The sequence below is a fragment of the Phaenicophaeus curvirostris genome, chromosome 28 (assembly GCF_032191515.1).
Source record: "Phaenicophaeus curvirostris isolate KB17595 chromosome 28, BPBGC_Pcur_1.0, whole genome shotgun sequence".
NCBI classification, from domain to species: Eukaryota; Metazoa; Chordata; class Aves; order Cuculiformes; family Cuculidae; genus Phaenicophaeus; species Phaenicophaeus curvirostris.
This window is the reverse complement of record NC_091419.1, coordinates 1,935,283-1,955,978: the sequence shown is the minus strand read 5'-3', so window position 1 is coordinate 1,955,978 and position 20,696 is coordinate 1,935,283. Positions and strand designations below refer to the sequence as shown.

The following is a 20,696-nucleotide window of genomic DNA, read 5'->3' as shown; positions in this document are numbered from 1 at the left end:
GCCAGGTTGGATGGGGCTTGGAGCTCCTGATCCTTTGGGAGACATCCCTGATGGACTGGATGATCTTTATGTTCCCTTCCAACCCAAACTATTCTATGATCCTACGATCCCACTTCCCTCCCTGTTCCCGCTCCCCTCCCTGTGACCCCCACCCCGCCCTGACACCCTGAGGGCAGCCTCCCTCCCTGCCCGACACAAAGATGGCGGCGCCGGCGACTCGCGCGCGTTCTCTCGCTCTGCCTTCCCCGCGCGCTTCCGCCCTCAGCGCCCCCGCGCATGCGCACTTCCCGCACCGTCCCCGCGCTTCCGCCCTGCTGCAGCCCCGCGCATGCGCGCTGCCCGCCCGGCGTCCCCGCGCGCTTCCGCCCGGAGCGGCGCCGGCGCCGCGGGCCATGGCGGTCAACTACGCGGCCGGCCTCTCGCCCTACTCGGACAAGGGCAAGTGCGGGCTGCCCGAGGTGAGCGGGACCGGCCCCACCGAGCCCCCCCTGCGCCCCACAGCTCCTCCTCGGCACCCCCGGCCCTGCCCCATGGCCCCTCCTTGTGCCCCTCCCTGCCCCCCCCCCCCAGCCCTGCCTCACAGCTCCTCCCCGTGCCCCTGATTCCTGCCCCACAGCTCCTCCTTGTGCCCCTCAGCCCTCTCCCTGTACCCCACAGCTCCCTCCCTGTGCCCCACGGCTCCCTCCCTGTGCCCCACGGCTCCCTCCCTGTGCCCCTCAGCTCCTCCCTGTGTCCCTGACTCCTGCCCCTCAGCCCTCTCCCTGTGCCCCACAGCTCCTCCCTGTGCCCCACAGCTCCTCCCTGTGCCCCTCAGCCCTCTCCCTGTGCCCCACAGCTCCTCCTTGTGCCCCACAGCTCCTCCCTGTGCCCCTGACTCCTGCCCCTCAGCCCTCTCCCTGTGCCCCACAGCTGCTCCTCCTTGTGCCCCACAGCTCCCTCCCTGTGCCCCACAGCCCTGCCCCACAGCTCTTCCCTGTGCCCCACAGCTCTTCCCTGTGCCCCTCAGCTCTCTCCCTGTGCCCCTCAGCTCTCTCCCTGTGCCCCTCAGCCCTCTCCCTGTGCCCCACAGCCCTGCCCCACAGCTCCCTCCCTGTGCCCCACAGCTCTTCCCTGTGCCCCTCAGCCCTCTCCCTGTGCCCCTCAGCCCCCTCCCTGTGTCCCACAGCCCTGCCCCCCAGCTCCCTCCCTGTGCCCCCCAGCTCCCTCTTTGTGCCCCACAGCCCTGCCCCACAGTTCCTCTCTGGGCCCGTGATTCCTGCCCCGTAGCTCCCTCCATGTGCCCCACAGCCCTGCCCCACAGCTCCCTCCCTGTGCCCCACAGCCCTGCCTCACAGTTCCTCTCTGGGCCCCTGATGCCTGCCCCACAGCTCCCTCCATGTGCCCCACAGCCCTGCCCCACAGCTCCCTGCCTGTGCTCCACAGCTCCCTTCTTGTGCCCCTGATGCCTGCCCCACAGCTCCCTCCATGTGCCCCACGGCTCTGCCCTACAGCTCCCTCCTCGTGCCGCACAGCCCTGACTGTCATGGTCCCTTCTTGTGCCCCACAGCCCTGCCCTATGGATCCCTCCTTGTCCCCCTCATCCCTGCCCCACAGCCCCCTCCGTGTGCCCCAAAACTCTGCCCTACAGCCCCCTCCCTATGCCCCACAGCTCCCTTCTTGTGCCCCTGATTCCTGCCCCACAGCTCCCTCCCTGTGCCCCCCAGATCCCTCCCTGTGCCCCACAGCCCTGCCCCACAGCTCCCTCCCTGTGCCCCACAACCCTGCCCCACAGCTCCCTCCCTTGTGCCTCCCAGCCCTGACTGTCCCATGGTCCCTCCTTGTGCCCCACAGCCCTGCCCTATAGCTCCTTCCCTGTCCCCCTCATCCCTGCCCCGCAGCCTTGTCCCTGTGCCCCTGATTCCTGCCCCATAGCTCCTCCCTGTGCCCCTGATTCCTGCCCCATAGCTCCTCCCTGTGCCCCACAGCCCTGCCCCATGATCCCCTCCCTGAGCCCCCTAGTTTTGCCCCTCAGCCCTGCCCCACAGCTCCCTCCCCTGTGACCCTCAGCCCTGCCTGCCCCATGGTCCCTCCCTGTCCCCCCAGCCCTGCCCCATGGCTCCTCTGCTGTACCCTTCATCCCTGCCCCACAGCTCCCTCCCTGTGCCCCTCCCTGTCCCCCCACGCCCTGCCCCACAGCTCCTTCCCTCCCTGTGCCCCATGGCTCCTTCCCTGCCTCTCACAGCTCTTTCCGTGTCCCCCCAGCCCTGCCCTGCGGCCCTGCCCCACAGCTCCTTCTTTCTGCCTCTGTCTCTGCCCTTTCCCTGTGCCCCTCCATGTGTCCCCCAGCCCTGCCGCACAGCCCTCTCCTTCTCATTGACCTCCAGGCCCAGCGCTGTCCCTGTTTTGTGCCCCATGAGCCACACGGGGACCCTCTATCCTCGCCCCATGCCCCCAGCGGTACCAGGGAAGCTTAAACTTTGGGACGAGGGGACAGGGACAGGCCCTGAGCCTGGCGGGCAGGTGAGGGGACAGGGACAGCCAGCAGTCTGGCCTTAGTCCCCATCCCCAGGAGCCCAGGGTGGAGAAACCTCTCCCAGCAATGAACCCCTGTGCCCGTGCCACCAATCTGGGTGGGCACGCGGTGCCACCCTGCCGCAGCGTCCCCGTGTCCCCCACCTCCACGGCTTCCTGCGCAGCCCTGTCCTGTCTGCAGAGCTGGTGACAGCTGGAGCTGAGCACGCGTGAGGTGGCACTGGGTTTGCTCCTGTCCTCCTGCTGCCCGCGGTGCCCTGGAGCCCAGCCACTTCTCAGGGTATCAGCTGCCTGCCAGCGACAGCAATAAATACCTGGCCTGCATTGGGTGTTTTCAGCTCTTACCCTGCACGGAGCGGTTTTATACAACACCATTTCAGTTTGGGTTGGAAGGGACCTTAAAAATCATCTAATTCCAACCTCCCTGTCATGGGCAGGGACACCTCCCACTAGACAAGGCTGTCCAAGGCCCATCCAACCTGGCCTTGAACCCCTCCAGGGATGCGGCAGCCACAGCTTCCCTGGGCAACCTGTTCCAGGGCCTCCCCACTCCCATGGTGAGGAAATTCCTCCCTATATCAAGCCTAAATCTGCCCCTCTCCAGTTTATACCTCTTCCCCCTCGTCCTGTCACCACAAGACTTTATGAATAGTCCCTTTCCTGCTTTCTTGCAGCCCCTTTCAGGTACTGGAAGGTCACTATAAGATCTTGGAGCCTTCTCTTCTCCAGGCTGAACAACCCCAAATGCTTTTTTTGTTAAGGAATGTGAAATCCTCTCCCATGGATAAGAAAGAATTGGGGTTTACTGGGTCTCTGTGCTGGAAGGGTGTAAGATCTGTCCCTGCATCCCTCCATGCCCGAGTGGTTTGTCTCTTCTCTTCTCAGATATTTGACCCGCCGGAGGAACTGGAGAGGAAGGTGCGGGAGCTGGCAGACCTGATCAGGAGTTCCTCCAATGTGGTGTTTCACACAGGGGCTGGAATCAGCACCGCCTCGGGGATTCCTGATTTCAGGTAAGGGCGGTGGGCAGTAGGCGAAGGGCTGGGAGATGGCACCTCCTCTGAGTCCGTCTTGCATCCTGTAAAGCTCTGGACTGCGCTTCCTGCGACGCCGTCCCGCCTGTGCGGTCCTGGGGCCAGCTGGAAGTACCCTTGCCCTCACGCACACCCATGTGACATTAGGCTGTGTGCACAGAATCCCTGTGTGCTCTGCCAGCATCAATGACAGAAATATCTGGTAGTCCATGACCTTCATCGAGCAGTGCCTTGCTCGTCCTCTACTGACGGGGCTTATGGTGCGTTTATAGCTCTGTTGTTGGATCCCCCTTGGATCCAAGTGTGGCCAGCAGGGTAAGAGAAGAGATTCTCTCCCTCAACTCTGCTCTTGTGAGGCCCCTCCTGGAGTCCTGGGTCCAGTTCTGGAATCCCCAACATTACAAGGAAATGGAACTGTTGGAATGGGTCTAGTGGAGGACACACAGATGATCTGAGGGCTGGAGCACCTCTGCAGTAAGGACAGGCTGAGAGAGTTGGGTTGTTCAGCCTGGAAAAGAGAAGGCTCTGAGGAGACCTTAGAGCAGCTTCCAGGACTGAAAGGGGCTCCAGGAAAGCTGGGGAGGGGCTTTTCCAAGGGCCTGGAGTGATAGGATGTGTGGGAATGGCTTTAAATCGGAAAGGGGAAGATTTAGATTAGATATTAGGAAGAAATGCTTCACAATGAGGATGGTAAGGCCCTGGCCCAGGTTTCCCAGAGCAGTGGTGGCTGCCCCATCCCTGGAGGTGTTCAAGGCCAGGTTGGATGGGGCTTGGAGCCCCTGATCCAGTGGGAGGTGTCCCTTCCCATGGCAGGGGCTTGGAACTGGATGGGCTTTGAGGTCCCTTCCAACCAAAACCTTTTCATGATTCTATGATCCCAAGCCCTCAATTCTCACCCTTTCCGTCTCCGCTGCTGCAGGGGCCCCAATGGCGTCTGGACTATGGAAGAGAAGGGGCTCTCTCCAAAATTTGACACTACGTTTGAGAATGCCAGACCCTCCAAGACTCACATGGCGCTGCTGGGGCTGCAGAGAGTCGGCATCCTGAAATTCCTGGTCAGCCAGAATGTGGACGGCCTTCACGTGCGTTCAGGATTCCCACGGTACGGCCTCTCCCTCCCTGTTTCCAGGTCCCCTGGGGCTGTCGCAGCCGCTGCCATGTGGCTGTTGTTGCTCCTCGGTCCCCGTGGCCTCGCGTGCAAGCGTCTGGGGCTCAATTTCCAAGGCTGTTTTGGAAGCCATCTGATACGGGGAGTAGAAACTGGAGGGATATGGAGGTTTTGGAACAGGTCCAGAGGAGGCCACAGAGGTGATCCGAGGGCTGGAGCCCCTCTGCTATGAGGCCAGGCTGGGAGAGTTTGGGTTGTTCAGCCTGGAGAGGAGAAGGCTGTGCTCCGGGGAGACTTGAGGAAGCTTGAGTTTGGAGGAGAGAGGTTATGGTCAGAATTCAGAGGGTGATGAAACAAAAGCAGTCTCAGCTGATGCTCTCTAGAAGTACAGCCAGAAGCTGTTCATTCACAAGAGAAACGATCAGGTCACAATGTCCCCAGCACTGTAGCTGAGGGTGTTCTTGGGAGCAGCCTGGCTGTGCAGACCCTACAGGAGTGAGATGTGGCCATCAAGTGGGGCACGTGCTCCTGGGAATTGGGCTCAGAGCTGCACTCGGGGCACTCAATCCTTTCCAGAGGACTGAAGGGACAGGAGGTAGAACAAGAGCAGCCACTCCTGCTGCTTACAGAGACGTGGGTCGCCCTGTTTTGCCAGTGTTGCTAGAGCAGAGCACTGGATCTTGCGCTGTTTTACAGTTTGCTTAAACCGAATCTCTTGAGGGAAAACCAAGGCAGTGCTGCTGTTGTGATGAAGGAGATGGAGCTGTTGGAGCGGGTGCAGAGGAGGCTACAAAGATGATCCGAGGGGTGGAGCACCTCCCACACAAGGACAGGCTGAGAGAGTTGGGGTTGTCCAGCCTGGAGAAGAGAAGGCCCCAAGGAGATCTTATAGCGACCTTCCAGTACCTGAAGGGGCTACAAGAAAGCTGGGGAGGGACTGTTTACAAAGGTTAGGAGTGACAGGATGAGGGGCAATGGGGATAAACTGGAGAGGGGCAGATTTAGACTAGACATAAGGAGGAATTTCTTCACCATGAGAGCAGTGAGAAACTGGCCCAGGTTGCCCAGGGAAGCTGTGGCTGCCCCATCCCTGGAGGTGTTCAAGGCCAAGTTGGATGGGGCTTGGGCAGCCTGGTCTAGTGGGAGGAGTCCCTGCCCATGGCAGGGGGGTTGGAATTAGGTGATTTTTAAGGTCTCTTCCAACCCATACTATTCTATAATTCTGTGAAACCGTGCTTGTGCCCACAATAGCCTCAGAAAATCCTTTCCCTCTCAATAAATTTGTGAAACCACAAGAGTGGCTGAGACAGGGAGAAAGCCCCCCCCCGATTGGAACTGCTCTGACTTACTGGCCATGCTCTCCGATTTCCTTATCCGCTGCGGTGGGGCCAGGGATCCTGCGTCGCCCCGTTTGCTCTGTGGGGAGCTGCGCCACGTGGGATCCAAGGGGTCAAGATCTCCACTCCCTGCACGGATGGGAACCGAAGTGTGTTTATCAGAGCAAGGCTCTGCCCTTCAAGAAACTTCAACCCATCATAAAATGCGTTTCCAATGCTTAAGACCAGCGAGCGATTATCTTGTGAGACAAACTGCTTGGAGCTGCCTGGAAAGGAGAGGGAAGAGCAGGCGAATTCAAGTAAGAAAATAAAAGGAAGGGAGCTGGGATGAGAACGAGGAATATGAATGGGACCTGGGAGGAGATAGGTCTCACAAATGTCTTCAGCCTGATGGGCTGAGCACAGAGCTGCCTCCAGGGGTGTTTCTGATCTTTGAAAGCCCTGAATCCTGCTCCTAGCACCATATTTGCCTTTTTGAGCTAAATAACTATGGGGAAAATGAGTAGGAAATAAGGATCAGAACTCAGCTGTGCTCCCCGCAGCCCAGTGCCGCTGGCGCCCGATCTGGTTTAGCACAGCTCTTCCACCCAAGCAAAGCACAGGCTTAAGAAAGCGCTGCTGAACTGGGGCCAGAATGGGGGAAATCAGGTCAGTCCTGTCTCCATCCACCCTGGAGGAGGTTCTCAGTCACTGTGGGGCTCGTAGGAACATGAGCCACTCTCCTTGTTCTCCTGGAACTTCTGCGCTTCAAGGCTGGCGCTGAGCTCGAGGGGAGTTTAGTCGAAATGAGTGGCCAAGGGCTGGAACCGTGCAAGGACAGAGAGGAACACGGCTGAGCTAAGCGGAGATCTGGGTTCCTGCCAGGCGCGGAGAAGATTTGAAGCTGGATCCACACAGGGGCTGGAATTGGTGCTGCAGATGGAAGCATTTAAAACTAAAAACCCAGGACATGCTGTGCCTCCCGTAGGCCCGGTTGTTCTGGCTGTAGCGTAGCGCTTGTGCGATGGAAATGAAACCACCGTGCAAAAAACCTCTGGGCAGGATCTCAACGTGTGCTCTGGGTCTCCCCTCCCTTGCCAGAGGGACAGCTCTGCCCAAACTGCCTCTGAACGCTGTTTTTTGTGTTGAATGCGCTAAGCGGTGCTCTCTGTGCTGTAGTTTTGCCAGCACTGCTTGCCCTGCTTGTGGCAGCCACGCTTGGTGCAGGGAAGCCCCAAAAGTCCTCTCTCCTGGAGCAGCTGCCTCACTGCAGCCAGGCCAGTTTGTGGATGACACTAAGCTGGGTGGAAGTGTTGATCTGATGGAGGGTCGGGAGGCCCCAAAGGGATCTGAACAGGCTGGACCGCTGGGCTGAGACCAATGGGATGAGGTTTGACAAGGCCAAATGCCGGGTCCTGCACATGGGGCACAACAACCCTGGGCAGCTCCAGACTAGGAGAAGTCTGGCTGGAAAGCTGCCTGGAGGAGAGGGACCTGGGGGGGTTGGTTGGCAGCGACTGAACATGAGCCAGCAGTAGCCCAGGTAGCCAGGAAAGCCAATGGCATCTTGGCTTTTATCAGAAACAGCGTGGCCAGCAGGTCCAGGGAGGTTCTTCTCCCTCTGTACTCAGCACTGGTGAGACCGCTCCTCGAATCCTGTGTTCAGTTCTGGGCCCCTCACCACAAGAAGGATGTTGAGGCTCTGGAGCGAGTCCAGAGAAGAGCAACAGAGCTGGTGAAGGGGCTGGAGAACAAGAGGAGCGGCTGAGAGAGCTGGAGGTGCTTAGGCTGGAGAAGAGGAGGCTGAGGGGAGACCTCATTGCTCTCTATAACTACCTGAAAGGAGGTTGTGGAGAGGAGGGAGCTGGGCTCTTCTCCCAAGTGAGGGGGGACAGGATGAGAGGGAATGGCCTCAAGCTCCACCAGGGGAGGTTCGGGCTGGACATTAGGAAAAAATTTTTCATGGCAAGGGTCATTGGGCACTGGCAGAGGCTGCCCAGGGAGGGGGTTGAGTCACCTTCCCTGGAGGGGTTTAAGGGACAGGTGGACGAGGTGCTGAGGGACATGGTTTAGCATTTGATAGGAGTGGTTGGACTTGATGATCTGGTGGGTCTTTTCCAACCTGGTGATTCTATGGTGCCCCCAGAGCCTGCGTGGCACTGGTGCCTTGCTCCGAGACGTATCATATTTGTACCTGGTATCATTCCCCTCAGCGCTGCCTGCGTTCCCAGGCCGTGGCAGAGGGTCCCTGCTGCCCTGCGTCACCCGGCAGAGCTGGAAAGCCAGGAAGCCCTTGAGGTGCCCCTGGTGAGGAGAGGGGGAGGTAGGGGCAGCTTTCCCTGTCGCCCCAGGGCTTTCCACTGTTTCCCAGCTCACCTCTGCAATTTCTCCCGCAGGGACAAGTTGGCTGAGCTCCATGGGAACATGTTTGTGGAAGAGTGCGTGAAATGCGGCAAGTATGTGCACCCGGAGCCGGGGGTGGGTGTTGGGTTGGGGGCTTTGCAGCCGTCCCTGGGGAGCGATGGGGGCCCTGCACGTTGTGCCTGCCTGGCAGGTCTGCGGCACGGAGGGTGTGGGGTCACAGGGAGATCTGAATCCCAAAGGCTGTCCATCTCAATCCTATGCTCTGACAACTGGTGGGAAATAAACTCTGGGAATTCTGCATTGCCTGGGAGGCCTTTGGCACATCCTGCTCGTGGTTGCAAAGGTGGATGTGCCAGCAGGGCTGCCTGCAGCAGCGTCTGTTCCTGCCAGCTGGGGAGAGGAGAGGAAGAGGAGAGGAGGAGAGGGGAAGGAGAGAGAGGAGAGAAGGGAGGGGAGGGGAGGGGAGGAGGAGAGGAAGAGGAGAGGAGGAGAGGGAGAAGGAGGAGGAGAGGGGAAGGAGAGGAGAGAAGGGAGGGGAGGGGAGAGGAGAGGAGAGGAGAGAAGGGAGGGGAGAGGAGAGGAGGAGGAGAGGGGAAGGAGAGGAAAGGAGGGAAGGGAGAGGAAAGGAGGGAAGGGAGGGGAGAGGAGAGAAGGGACGGGGGGAGGGAATGGAGAGGGGGTTGCTCCAAGCTGGGTTTTCCATCCTGGTTTGTGTTTCTTGTCCTGGTTTGTCGCTGTCAGCGAGAGCTGCAGTCAGCAGTGCCTGGGTTAGAGATGCTGGCAGGGATCCATGAAGGACTGAGATGCTCCAGTTATTCCATGCGTGGTGTGCCGTGTCGGATCCCAGCCCACCTCCCTGCGTGTCAGGCCCTGAGCGGTGCCGTCTCTCTTGCAGGCAGTACGTGCGGGACGCGGTGGTGGGCAGCATGGGGCTGAAGCCCACGGGGCGGCTCTGCAGCGTCACCAAAGCCCGGGGGCTGCGGGCCTGCAGGTACCTCGGGGGAACTGGACGGAGGCTCCTGAGGGGACGTGGGGTGGCTGGGACCGCTTCACCCGAACGAACGGCTCTGGAGATCAGAGCTGGCTCTGCAGGTCGGGGCTGACAATCCCTCTAGGTCGAGTGTGTAGAATCATAGAATCACCAGGTTGGAAAAGACCCACTGGATCATCGAGTCCAACCATTCCCATCAATCACTAAACCGTGTCCCTCAGCACCTCGTCCACCCGTCCCTTAAACCCCTCCAGGGAAGGTGACTCAACCCCCTCCCTGGGCAGCCTCTGCCACTGCCCAATGACCCTTGCCATGAAAAATTTTTTCCTAATGTCCAGCCCGAACCTCCCCTGGTGGAGCTTGAGGCCATTCCCTCTCATCCTGTCCCCTGTCCCTTGGGAGAAGAGCCCAGCTCCCTCCTCTCCACAACCTCCTTTCAGGGAGTTGGAGAGAGCAATGAGGTCTCCCCTCAGCCTCCTCTTCTCCAGGCTGAACACCCCCAGCTCTCTCAGCCGCTCCTCTTGTTCTCCAGCCCCCTCACCAGCTTCATTGCTCTTCTCTGGACTCGCTCCAGAGCCTCAACATCCTTCTTGTGGTGAGGGGCCCAGAACTGAACACAGGATTTGAGGAGCGGTCTCACCAGTGCTGAGTACAGAGGGAGAAGAACCTCCCTGGACCTGCTGGCCACACTGTTTCTGATCCAAGCCAAGATGCCATTGGCCTTCTTGGCCACCTGGGCTACTGCTGGCCCATGTTCAGTCGCTGCCAACCAACCCCCCCCAGGTCCTTCTCCTCCAGGCAGCTTTCCAGCCAGACTTCTCCTAGTCTGTAGCTGCTCAGGGTTGTTGTGCCCCAACACAATGTTGGGATGTGTAGGGAACCTCTCCAAAGGCCTGGACAGGAGGCCAGGGAGCCCCTTGGGCCTTCCCACACCAATAATTTGTGTGTGTCCTGGTGCTGGAGAACACTCTGCAGTGGGATGAGCCCCTCCAGCTAGGACACAGCCACTGCACTGCCCTGGTGCTGCTTGCCTTCCATCGGGAAGCACAGCATTTCCAGCTCGGCAGCTGGAGGTACCCTGAGGTGCTCTGGCATCGCAACACACTCCACATTCCCCTGTGCTTCCTCACCCAGGTTCACTGGGCCCAGTCCAGCTACTTTTCTCATCCAGGCTGGCGGCAGAGCCGAGGGCTCTGAGCTGTGGGGCAGAACCCTGCTGGCTCAGCGCTGGTGCTGGGGAGCGAAAGGCACATCCCAGCTCTGAACTGGGACAGCAGAACAGCTGGGGTTTGGGTGGCCTTGCTGCATCAGCCACAAAATCTCTCATGCAGGTGAATTCCATGCCTTCTCTTGACTGCCGGTGAGTCCCCTCGGCTTGCCTGGGCGCTCTCTGTCCCTTCGTGATGCCGGGCCAGGGAGAGTGGGACAGGATCTGAGTCACTGTCCCCTCTCCCGAGGTGGCTCTGCTGCCTGCTCCCACCTGGCAGGGGCAACCACAGTCCCTGTGTCTGTTTTCCAGAGGGAAGTTAAGAGACACCATTCTGGACTGGGAAGATTCCCTCCCCGACCGTGACCTCACGCTCGCAGACGAAGCCTGCAGGTATTGTGTTTGGGTTCCTCACACTGCGGTGGCCGATGCCTGCGGCTCGTGGTGCCCCAAAGACTGAGCTCCCCGTCCTCTGCCTGCTCCGCAGTGGCCCTTGGGCTGACCCTCCTGCCTTTGTCCGTCAGGTTTTGTGTCTCTCATCCCTGAGGCTGTGCCACAGCGCCCAGCCCTCTCCCCAGAAACTGGCCAAGAGCAAATTCTGGCCACAGCTTTGCTTCCTGGCTGGGAAGCTTGTAGAGTCATGGAATGGGTTGGGTTGGAAGGGATCTCAGAGCCCATCCTGCAGGTCCCTCTCACTGGCTGACTCCAACTGGGCTTTCGTTTCCTGTTCATACAATCACAAAATGGGTTGGGTTGGAAAGGACATCAAAACACAACCAGTTCCACCCCCTGCCCTGGGCAGGGACACCTCCCACTGGATCAGGGGCTCCAAGCCCCATCCAACCTGGCCTTGAACCCCTCCAGGGATGGGGCAGCCACCACTGCTCTGGGCAACCTGAGCCAGAGCCTCCTCACCCTCATCATCAAGAATTTCTCCCTGATGTATAACCTAAATCTTACCCCTTCCAAGTCAAAACCATTCCCCCTCATCCTGTCACTTCATGCCTTTGGAAAAGTCCCTCTCTAGCTTTCCTGGAGCCCCTTTCGGTCCTGGAAGCTACTCTAAGGTCTTCCTGCAGCCTTCTCTTCTCCAGGCTGAACAACCCCAACTCTCTCAGCCTGTCCTCACAGCAGAGGTGCTCCAGCCCTTGGATCATCTCCATGGTCCTCCACGAAGGGAGCCCACGTGGAGCAGGGTAGGAGAAGCAGCCTGCAAACAGCCATGGCTTTTTCTCTCCCATGGATATTTTGTCTCCTCCCTGCAGGAAAGCCGATCTCTCCGTCACTCTGGGCACTTCTCTGCAGATCAAACCCAGCGGCAACCTCCCGCTGATCACAAAGAAGAGAGGAGGGAAGTTGGTCATAGTCAACCTACAAGCAACCAAACACGTGAGTGAGAGCGTCGTGGCTGCTCCTGTCCCCTCACATCACTCGTTTCAGCCCCATTGCAGGTCAGTCCTCAGATGGAAGAGGAGCCTCGCTTAGCAAGCAAACAGGCTGGGTTTCCCTCCTCGGAGGGCTTAAACCTGCACAGAAATGGAAGGTAAAGTTTGGAAGTGGAATAGGAACTCAGCCTAAAGCCTGACGGATAGAATCATAGAATCAATAGGTTGGAAAAGACCTTTGAGATCATCAAGCCCAACTGTCCCTGCCCACTGCTAAATCATATCCCTCTGCACTTCATCTACCCGTCTTTTAAACTCCTCCACGGATGGGGACTCCACCACCTCCCTGGGCAGCCTCTGCCAGGGCTTGAGATCCCTTTCTGGGAAGAAATTTTTCATAATGTCCAATCTAAACCTCTCCTAGTGCAATTTGAGGCCATTTCCTCTTGTCCTTTTGCCTGTCACTTGGGAGAAGAGCCCAGCACCCACGTCACCACAACCTCCTTCCAGGCAGTTGTAGAGAGCAGTGAGGTCTCCCTTTGGCCTCCTTTTCTCCAGGCTAAACCACCCCAGGGCCCTCTCACAATCCCTGTTCTCCAGCCCCTTTCCCAGCTCCATTCCCTTCTCTGGACGTGCTCCAGCCCCTCAAGGTCCTTCTTGTAGCGAGGGGCCCAAAACCGGACCCGGGATTTGAGGTGTGGCCTCACTAGTGCTGAGTCCAGGGGGGCAGCCCTTCTCTGGACCTGCTGGCCATGCCGTTTCTGATCCAAGCCAGGATGCCACTGGCCTTCTTGGCCACTGGGGCCTCTGCTGGCTCATGTTCATGTTGACCAACAGCCCCAGATCTTTCTCTGCTTTTATGTCCTGAGTGTGTCCAGTGAATTACAGTCCAATTAAACAACTCCCCAGTGACCCATGCCACAGGGCAGAGGCGTTTGGTTCCTATTCAACCCTGGTTTTGGTGTCAGAAGTCTTTGGAATAACCAAAGCTGAGGAGTCCTGTGCTGTCATTATTGTTCCCTTGTCCCCGTCCCACCCTGTCCTGGACTCGTGTCCCCATCTTGGGGATGTTTAGAGGCACGACTGTGGTGCCGGACGGGGTCAGTTCGTGTCCCACCAGGGATGGTGCCTCGGGGACAGGAGCCCTGGAGCCTGCATGCAGCTGAGCCCTGTCCCCAGCCTCTCTCTGGGAGGGGCCGTTTGTCCCCACGCGCTCCGTTTGTCCCCTAACGCCGTGTTCCCTCACACGCCCCAGGACAGACAAGCCGACCTGCGCATCCACGCCTACGTCGATGACGTTATGACAAAGCTGATGAAGCACTTGGGGCTGGAGGTGCCGGAGTGGACGGGGCCCGTGGTGGTGGAGGAAAGCTCTGAGCTCACCAAACCCCAACAGCTCTTCAAATTCGACGCCGGGGCTCGCGACGCGCTGAAGGAGGAGCCTCTCTCCCAGCACAACAGCACGAGTGGGCTCTACCCGGACCGTGGGACCACGCTGGTGGAACGTCACGATGGCCTGAAGGAGTGTCCCAGCCCGGACATGGGGCCACCGGTGGTGAAGAAGATGAAGGTGGAGCCTCTCCTCACCTGACCCGGACTGTTCTCTGTCTGTCCAGACACTCATCTGTGCCACTTTTCCTACCGACTTTTTTTTTACACCCTTAAATATTGTCCCTTTTTTTATGTAAGTATTAAATACACTTGAATCACGTCTGTCAGGGCGGCTGCACCCACTGGATGGGGAAGGGAGCGAGCATCTGCTTCCCTCTCTGTGAGGACATGGCTGTGGGGTCTGGCAGAGCTCGGAGGGGCAGAAGGGTGAGGGAGATGGGATGGGGACACACTGGGATCAGGCTGAGGGAGTTGGGGGTGTTCAGCCTGGAGAAGAGAAGGCTCCGAGGAGACCTTAGAGAGACCTTCCAGTACCTGAAAGGGCTACAAGAAAGCTGGGGAGGGACTGTTCACAAAGGCTTGTGGTGATAGGATGAGGGGGAATGGGGATAAACTGGAGAGGGGCAGATTAGACTAGATGTAAGGAGGAATTTCTTCACCATGAGGAGGGGGAGGCCCTGGCCCAGGTTGCCCAGAGCAGTGGTGGCTGCCCCATCCCTGGAGGGGTTCAAGGCCAGGTTGGATGGGGCCTTGGACAACCTGATCCAGTGGGAGGTGTCCCTGCTCATGGCAGGGGGGTTGGAACTAGATGATCTTCAAGATCCCTTCCAACCCAAACTATTCTATGACTCTATGATCATCTCATATTTAACTAAAGCAGGTCAATTTTTTTTCCAAAATACCTTTATTTAGAGATGAAAATAAAGCTTAAAAAAAAAAAAACAAACAGAAGAAAAACCAACCCCTTGCAGCATCGCTGCCCAGCCAGCCCCAGGACCCTTGTCCCCATCCTGAGCGCCACCGTCTCCCTTCCGCAGCTCCTGCTGCACCCGGTGGGCAGGAGCAGCCCCTTCGCTCCCAGTAAGGCTAATGGGAACCGCTGTCATCTTCCCAGTTGAAACAGAAGCAAAGCCAAGCAGGTCCAGCATCCACCTGTGGAGGCCAGGATGGCCTGGATCCTAGAGGGGCCGCGCCGAGGGCTTGTCCCGTAGGGGATGAGGTGCTGAGCCACCCCATGGTGTCCCCCGTGGTCCTCACAGCTCCTCGGCCGGCTCCAGCCCTGCGGGCCTGCTGGGAGCAGCTTCGGTCCAAGCCAGCGATGCCAGGCCCTGGGGCGGCGCGGTGCCATCCCCAGCCATGGGGTCGGCTCGGTCCCCGTCCCCACGGCTCAGCCCCTCCGAGGCGAGCGGCTCCGTTTCGTTCCGCAGGGAGACTTTGTCCGGATGTTGGGTAAACGTGCGGCCACCGAAGGCTTCGTGTAGGGCCTCGGGGGCGTCACCCAAGCGCTCGGGCAACAGCAGCTCCCGGGGGTTCTCCTCCACGGCTTGGGGCTGTGTGTAAGCCACGCGCGAGGCGGCCACGTTGTGCAGGGACCTGGAGAAAACTGTGTGCGGTGGAGGGTCAGGGCCTGCTCCCGCGCCCCGAGCTCCGGGTACAGCCCCAGCACCGGCCTCACCTCGCACGGGTCTGAAGTCGCCGTCCGCATTGGCCTTGCTGGGGGCAAAGGGGCTGATGGACGGGAAGACGATGAGCGCGAAGGAGAGCAGCAGGACCTGGGGGCAGAGGGGACGTCAACACGCACGGCCATGGAGGGGGAACCCGGGACACGGCTCCCAGAGAGGGGCTGGGGGCACAACCAGGACCACATCCTTCCATCCCCAACTGTGCTCCTGCCCCTGCCAGTGCACTTCCCTTCCTCCCTACCTCCGCCTTTCCCTCTCTCCCTCCTTTTCCTTCCATCCCTCCCTCCCTCCTTCCCTCCCTCCTTCCATCCCTCCATCCATCCCTTCTTCTTTCCTCCCTACCTCCTTCTTTCCCTCCCTCCCTCCCTCCCTCCCTCCATCTTTCCCTCCCTTCTTTTCTTTCCCTCCCTCCCTTCTTTTCTTTCCCTCCCTCCATCCATCCCTCCTTCTTTCCCTCCCTCCCTCCTTCTTTTCCTTCCATTCCTCCCTCCATCCATCCCTTCTTCCCTCCTTCCATCCCTTCTTCCCTCCTTCTTTCCCTCCTTCCCTCCATCTTTCCCTCCCTCCCTTCTTTTCCTTCCATTCCTCCATCCATCCCTCCTTCTTTCCCTCCCTCCCTCCTTCTTTTCCTTTCATTCCTCCCTCCTTCCATCCCTTCTTCCCTCCTTCCATCCCTTCTTCCCTCCTTCTTTCCCTCCTTCCCTCCATCTTTCCCTCCCTCCCTTCTTTTCTTTCCCTCCCTCCATCCATCCCTCCTTCTTTCCCTCCCTCCTTCCTTCTTTTCCTTCCATTCCTCCCTCCTTCCATCCCTTCTTCCCTCCTTCTTTCCCTCCCTCCTTCTTTCCCTCCCTCCCTCCTTCCATCCCTTCTTCCCTCCTTCTTTCCCTCCCTCCCTCCTTCTTTTCCTTCCATTCTTCCCTTCTTCCATCCCTTCTTCCTTCCTCCTTTTCCTCCCATCCCTCCCTCCTTCCCTCCCTCCCTCCATCCATCCCTTCCTCCCTCCTTCCCTCCTCCTTTCCCTCCCTCCCTCCTTTCCCTCCTCACTGCCTTCCTCCATCCTTCTTTTCCTTCCTTCTTCCCTCGCTCCCTCCCTCCCTCCGTCCAACCTCGGAGCGTCCGTCCCTCTGCCTTAGCACGTGTCCCTCTGTCCGTCCCCCCTGCACCCATCTCCGTGGGTCCCTCGCTGCGTGGGGGCTCTGGGGGCTCCACGCACCGCGATGCAGGTTCCCGTCTGCGCCGCCTTGTTGCTCGACTGCACCACCAGCGCCTGGAGCTTCTTCAGCTGCTCCAGGAGAGACCTGGGGGCCGGGAGAGCCCACTGGCACCTCCAGACCCCTCCTGCCCCCCAGGAACCGGCCCCATCCGTGTCCCCCTGTCCCCATCCCACCCCAGGAACACCTACGAGTTCTGCTTCTCCAGGTGCAGGACTTTCCTCTGCAGCTCCTGGTTCTGGGCCGTGCACGCGGACATCCTGGGAGAGAGGGATGAGCTGAGGAGGGAGCTGGGGGGCTGGCAAGGCCCAGCGTGGCCACCCAGGGTGCCCGGGGCCGTACCGGCTCTCCAGCCCGTCGATGTACTCCTTCTTCTTCTTGCGGCTCTCCTGAGCCGACTGCTTGTTCCTGATCTTCCGACGGATCTTCTTCAGCACCCGCTCCTCGTACTGCGGGAAACGGGGAGTCAGGGCGGCTGCCTGGGACCCCCAGCTCCGCGCCCTCTCCGGGACCCACCTTGGTGAGGGGCAGCTGCGTGGGCAGGGACACCCCCTCCTTGGCCAGCAGCTTCTTCTCATCCTCCGTCAGCACCAGCTCCTGGAACTGCCCCTGGCTCGGCCTCAGCAGGGAACCGGGCGCCGGCGGCTGCTGTGGGACCACGGCGCGGAAAAAGGATGGGAGCGTGGGGAGGGCGAGGGATGGAGGCAGGAAGAGAGAGAGGATGAGGATGGAAGAGAGAATCATAGAATCACCAGGTTGGAAAAGACCCACCGGATCATCGAGTCCAACCATTCCCATCAATCACTAATCACTGGTCCAGGATGGGACTGTGGTACAGGGAGGGATGGGGAGAAGAGGGGAGGGGACAAAGGTCCAGGGAAAGGGATGAAAAGGGATGAGCAAAGGGACACAGATGAGGTGGGACTGTGCTTCAGGATGCGGATGGGATTGTGGTCCAGGGAGGATGAGGATGGGGATGGAGATGGGAGCGTGGTCCAGGATGGGACTGTGGTTCGGGAAGAGTGCGGATGGACAGGGATGGAGATGGGAATAGGGAGGGGATTGTGGTCCAGGAACAGGAAGGGACAACAAGGGAATGGACAAAGGTCCAGGGAAGGGGACAAGAAGAGGGACGGGAAGAGATAAGAATGGGGAAGGGACTGTGCTTCAGGGTAAGGATTGGATCGTAGTCCAAAAAGGACACAGATGAAGGGGGGATGAGGGCAGGATCGTGGTCCAGGAAGGGACAAGGAGGGCTGGGGACGCAGGGCAGGGACTCACGGTGTCCGAGCTGCCCGAGAGCAGCAGGTCCTTGACGGTGAGGGCACAGGACGCAGGCGGAGGCACCACGGGCAGGTCCTGCGTCTCCTCCAGGAAGAACCCGGGGTGCCACACGTCTGGATGAGAGGAGAGCGGAGGTCGTCAGCAGCCTGTGTCCCCTCTGTCCCCCTGTCCCAGCACAGGACCCTTGCCCCTGCCTCGTTCCCGGGGCTTGGAGGACTTGCTGCCACCCAGCAGCACAGCAGCCCCAGGTTCTGACCCCCTGGTCCTGCCCCAGCCCCTCAACACACCCTGTCCAGCTCCCCAAACTGCCCTCCTCTCCCAGTGCCCCCCCACCAAAACCAGCCTGCCCAGTTCACCCCAGTTCCCAAGCTCTCCCCACTTCCCCACAAGTCATCCAGAACTCCCAGTTCTCCCCAACCTCCCCAGTTCACCCCAGTTCCCAAGCACCCTCCAGCTCCCTCCTCAAGTCATCCAGACCTCCCAGTTCTCCCCAGTCTGTCCAGCTCCCTCCAGTCCCCCCAGCTCCCAAGCTCTTCCCACTTCCCCCCTCCAGCTCCCCCAAGTCATCCACACCTCCCAGTCTCCTCACCTCCCAGTTCTCCTCTCCAGTCTGCCCAGTTGCCTCCAGTCCCCCCGGCTCCCAAGCTCTCCCCACTTCCCCCCTCCAGCTCCCCCCAAGTCATCCACACCTCCCAGTTCTCCTCAGTCTGCCCAGTTCCCTCCAGTCCCCTCAGCTCCCCTAATTTCCTCACTATCCCCAATAAACCCCACCATCACCCATCCCCCCTCCACTCCCCAGCATCCCCAGTTCTCCCAGTTCCCCCCTCTGCCCGCAGGGCTCACCCAGGTCGATGGAGACTTCAGGGCGTGGGGCTGCGGAGCCCCCCGGGAGGGGCGGCGCGGGGCAGGGGGTGCTGTAGGGGAACAGGACCTCGCCGGGGGGGCTGTCCAGCTGGTCGGAGGGGGGGTCCTCGCAGACCCCACTGTCGCTGGTGGCCGGGGACCACCCGGGCGAGCCCGACACCGAGTCCCCAGAGCCCAGGATGGAGCTGAGGAAGTCCTCATTGTCCTGGGTGAGCTGCAGAGACACAGGTATCCATCACCATGGGGTGCACCTCATCCACGGGGCGCCCCATCACCCTGGGTGCCCAACATCACGAGGTGTCCATCACCATTGGGTGCTAAACATCATGGGTGCCCATCACCCTGGGGTGCTCATCACCAAGAGATGCCCATCATCTGGAGAAGAGGAGGCTGAGGGGAGACCTCATTGCTCTCTCCAACTACCTGAGAGGAGGTTGTGGAGAGGAGGGAGCTGGGCTCTTCTCCCAAGTGACAGGGGACAGGACGAGAGGGAATGGCCTCAAGCTCCACCAGGGGAGGTTCAGGCTGAACATTAGGAAAATGTTTTTCACAGAAAGGGTTGTGGGTTGAGTCACTTTCCCTGGAGGGGTTTAAGAGACAGGTTGACGAGGTGCTGAGGGACATAGTTTAGTGATTGATGGGAATGGTTGGACTCGATGATCCAGTGGGTCTTTTCCAACATGGTGATTCTATGATTCTACGATCTTGAGTGCCCATCACGCCAGGAGCTGCCCATGCTTCTCCCGGGTCAGCCAGGGGGATGGATTCTCCTGCCAGACCCCAGGTGAGGTGGGAACTCACCCCCTCCTCATGCCAGGCGCCTGGGGGTGTCCCCAGCTCCACGCCACGCAGGATCCCATCCTGGCGGTCGAAGAGGAGGTCCAGCAGGTCGAGGCTGTCAAGGCTGCCCACGCCAGTGGCCATGGCTGTGAGGTGACACGGTCAGGTCCCTCACCAGCTTCCCATGATCACCCCCCGCACTGCCCAGCCCCAGGGACACCCCAAACCATGGTGGGGACGTGGGGATGGTGAGAGGGAGCATGTCTGGTCCCACATGCACGGGATGTGTGCGAGCGACCATGCCATGTGCATGTCTGCACCTACCCGGCACTGCCCAGCTCCACGCAGGCACCCGGCTGCCCCAGCCCCACCGTGGCCCTCAAGCACAGGAGCAGGATGAGCTCCCAGACCCATGGGCTGGGTCAGCTCCCTCCTCATCCAGCCCTGTCCCACATGTGTGACCACTCTGGAAGATCGGGTTAATCATTTTGGATGGCAAGCAGAGGGGGAGGAGGCCACAGGCACCAGACAGCTTTGAGAAGGCGACTCAGCCCCACTTCACCACTGCCACCCCAGGCACTGCTCAAGATGGTGGACTCTGAGGAACTCAACTGACCAGGTGCCCAACTGGCCAACCAGCCAACTAACAACCCAACTAACCAACCAGCTGACTATCTGGTTGACCAAATGACCAATTGGTTGACCAAACGACCAACTGGTTGACCAGCCAAACCAATGAACTTATCAAGAAGCAGACCAAACGGTCAACCCTGTTGACCAACTGACCTCCTGACTGACCAGATAACCAGCCCCCTGACCAACTGCCTGACCAGTCATCTGTCTGACTCATTGATCAATCAACCCACCACCCAGCTAACTTTCCCAGTCTATCAAGCACTGACGCAAGTGTCCCTCAAGCTGGGTGTGGGTATGGGTGTTATTACCATCATCTCTGCATGGTCAATACAAGAAAGGAGCTTTGTTGCATCCTGTCCTTCCTCCTCACTCTTATCAGTGACCCCCAATGGTCCCAAGGGACCATCAAGTAGAGGAACTGGCAGCCAAGGACGTACCTGTGTGAGATCCCACTCCCACGGATCTGTCCTTTCTTCTCAACCTGCTGTGGGTGCAGGGAGTGGGGTGGATGCTGAGCTCAGCCACCTCCTCCTCTGTGGTGTCCTGAACCAAGTGGCAAAGTTTAAACTCCAACTGCACAGAAATAACATCCCGGATTGCAAAATCCCTTGTCCCTGATTGGGGACGGCAGGGAGTGATGTCAGGGCCGCCCTGGGGATGGACCTACTGCACTCCGTAACTCATTAGCCAAATGTTTTTGTCCTCCTCTGCCGAGCAGGGCAGGAGGGGCCTGGGGCTGGTGAACGAAGTCCAGGCACCACTGCTGCCCATGAACTTTCACCTATTTTGGGGACGATTTCCTTTTTTCCAGACAAGCATATCAGCGTTAATCACTTTTTACAGGTGTTGAGAACATACAGCGAAGGCACTGACTCCACCACTTGTGACTTCCTTCAGACCAAACCTTGGTCCCCTCTGCTCCCTGAGGCCA

General features: G+C 59.4%; 2 protein-coding genes across 4 annotated transcripts; one reads left to right on the top strand and one right to left on the bottom strand.

The window, feature by feature from the left end:
- The first annotated feature begins 346 nt into the window (after positions 1–346).
- SIRT6 (sirtuin 6) lies at positions 347–13,669 on the top strand. 3 transcript variants are annotated; one of them, XM_069878166.1, is made up of 8 exons: positions 347–458; positions 3,397–3,524; positions 4,465–4,647; positions 8,366–8,425; positions 9,229–9,324; positions 10,844–10,924; positions 11,797–11,920; positions 13,172–13,669. In XM_069878166.1, the coding sequence occupies exons 1-8, from the start codon at positions 393–395 to the stop codon at positions 13,505–13,507; spliced, it is 1,074 nt and encodes a 357-aa protein (XP_069734267.1). In that variant the 5' UTR covers positions 347–392; the 3' UTR covers positions 13,508–13,669. The 3 variants fall into 3 exon arrangements, with proteins under 3 accessions (XP_069734267.1, XP_069734268.1, XP_069734269.1); XM_069878167.1 differs by lacking the exon at positions 9,229–9,324; XM_069878168.1 differs by lacking the exons at positions 347–458; positions 3,397–3,524; positions 4,465–4,647 and adding exons at positions 6,112–6,289; positions 8,183–8,276.
- A 576-nt stretch (positions 13,670–14,245) lies between these two features.
- Positions 14,246–20,330, bottom strand: CREB3L3 (cAMP responsive element binding protein 3 like 3). Its single transcript, XM_069878143.1, has 10 exons — positions 20,203–20,330; positions 19,151–19,275; positions 18,329–18,563; positions 17,483–17,598; positions 16,718–16,849; positions 16,544–16,650; positions 16,393–16,461; positions 16,204–16,288; positions 14,984–15,080; positions 14,246–14,911 (listed from the first exon to the last, which is right to left on the bottom strand). Exons 2-10 carry the CDS (start codon positions 19,271–19,273, stop codon positions 14,562–14,564), a joined length of 1,314 nt encoding a protein of 437 aa, XP_069734244.1. The 5' UTR covers positions 19,274–19,275; positions 20,203–20,330; the 3' UTR covers positions 14,246–14,561.
- Positions 20,331–20,696: the final 366 nt, after the last annotated feature.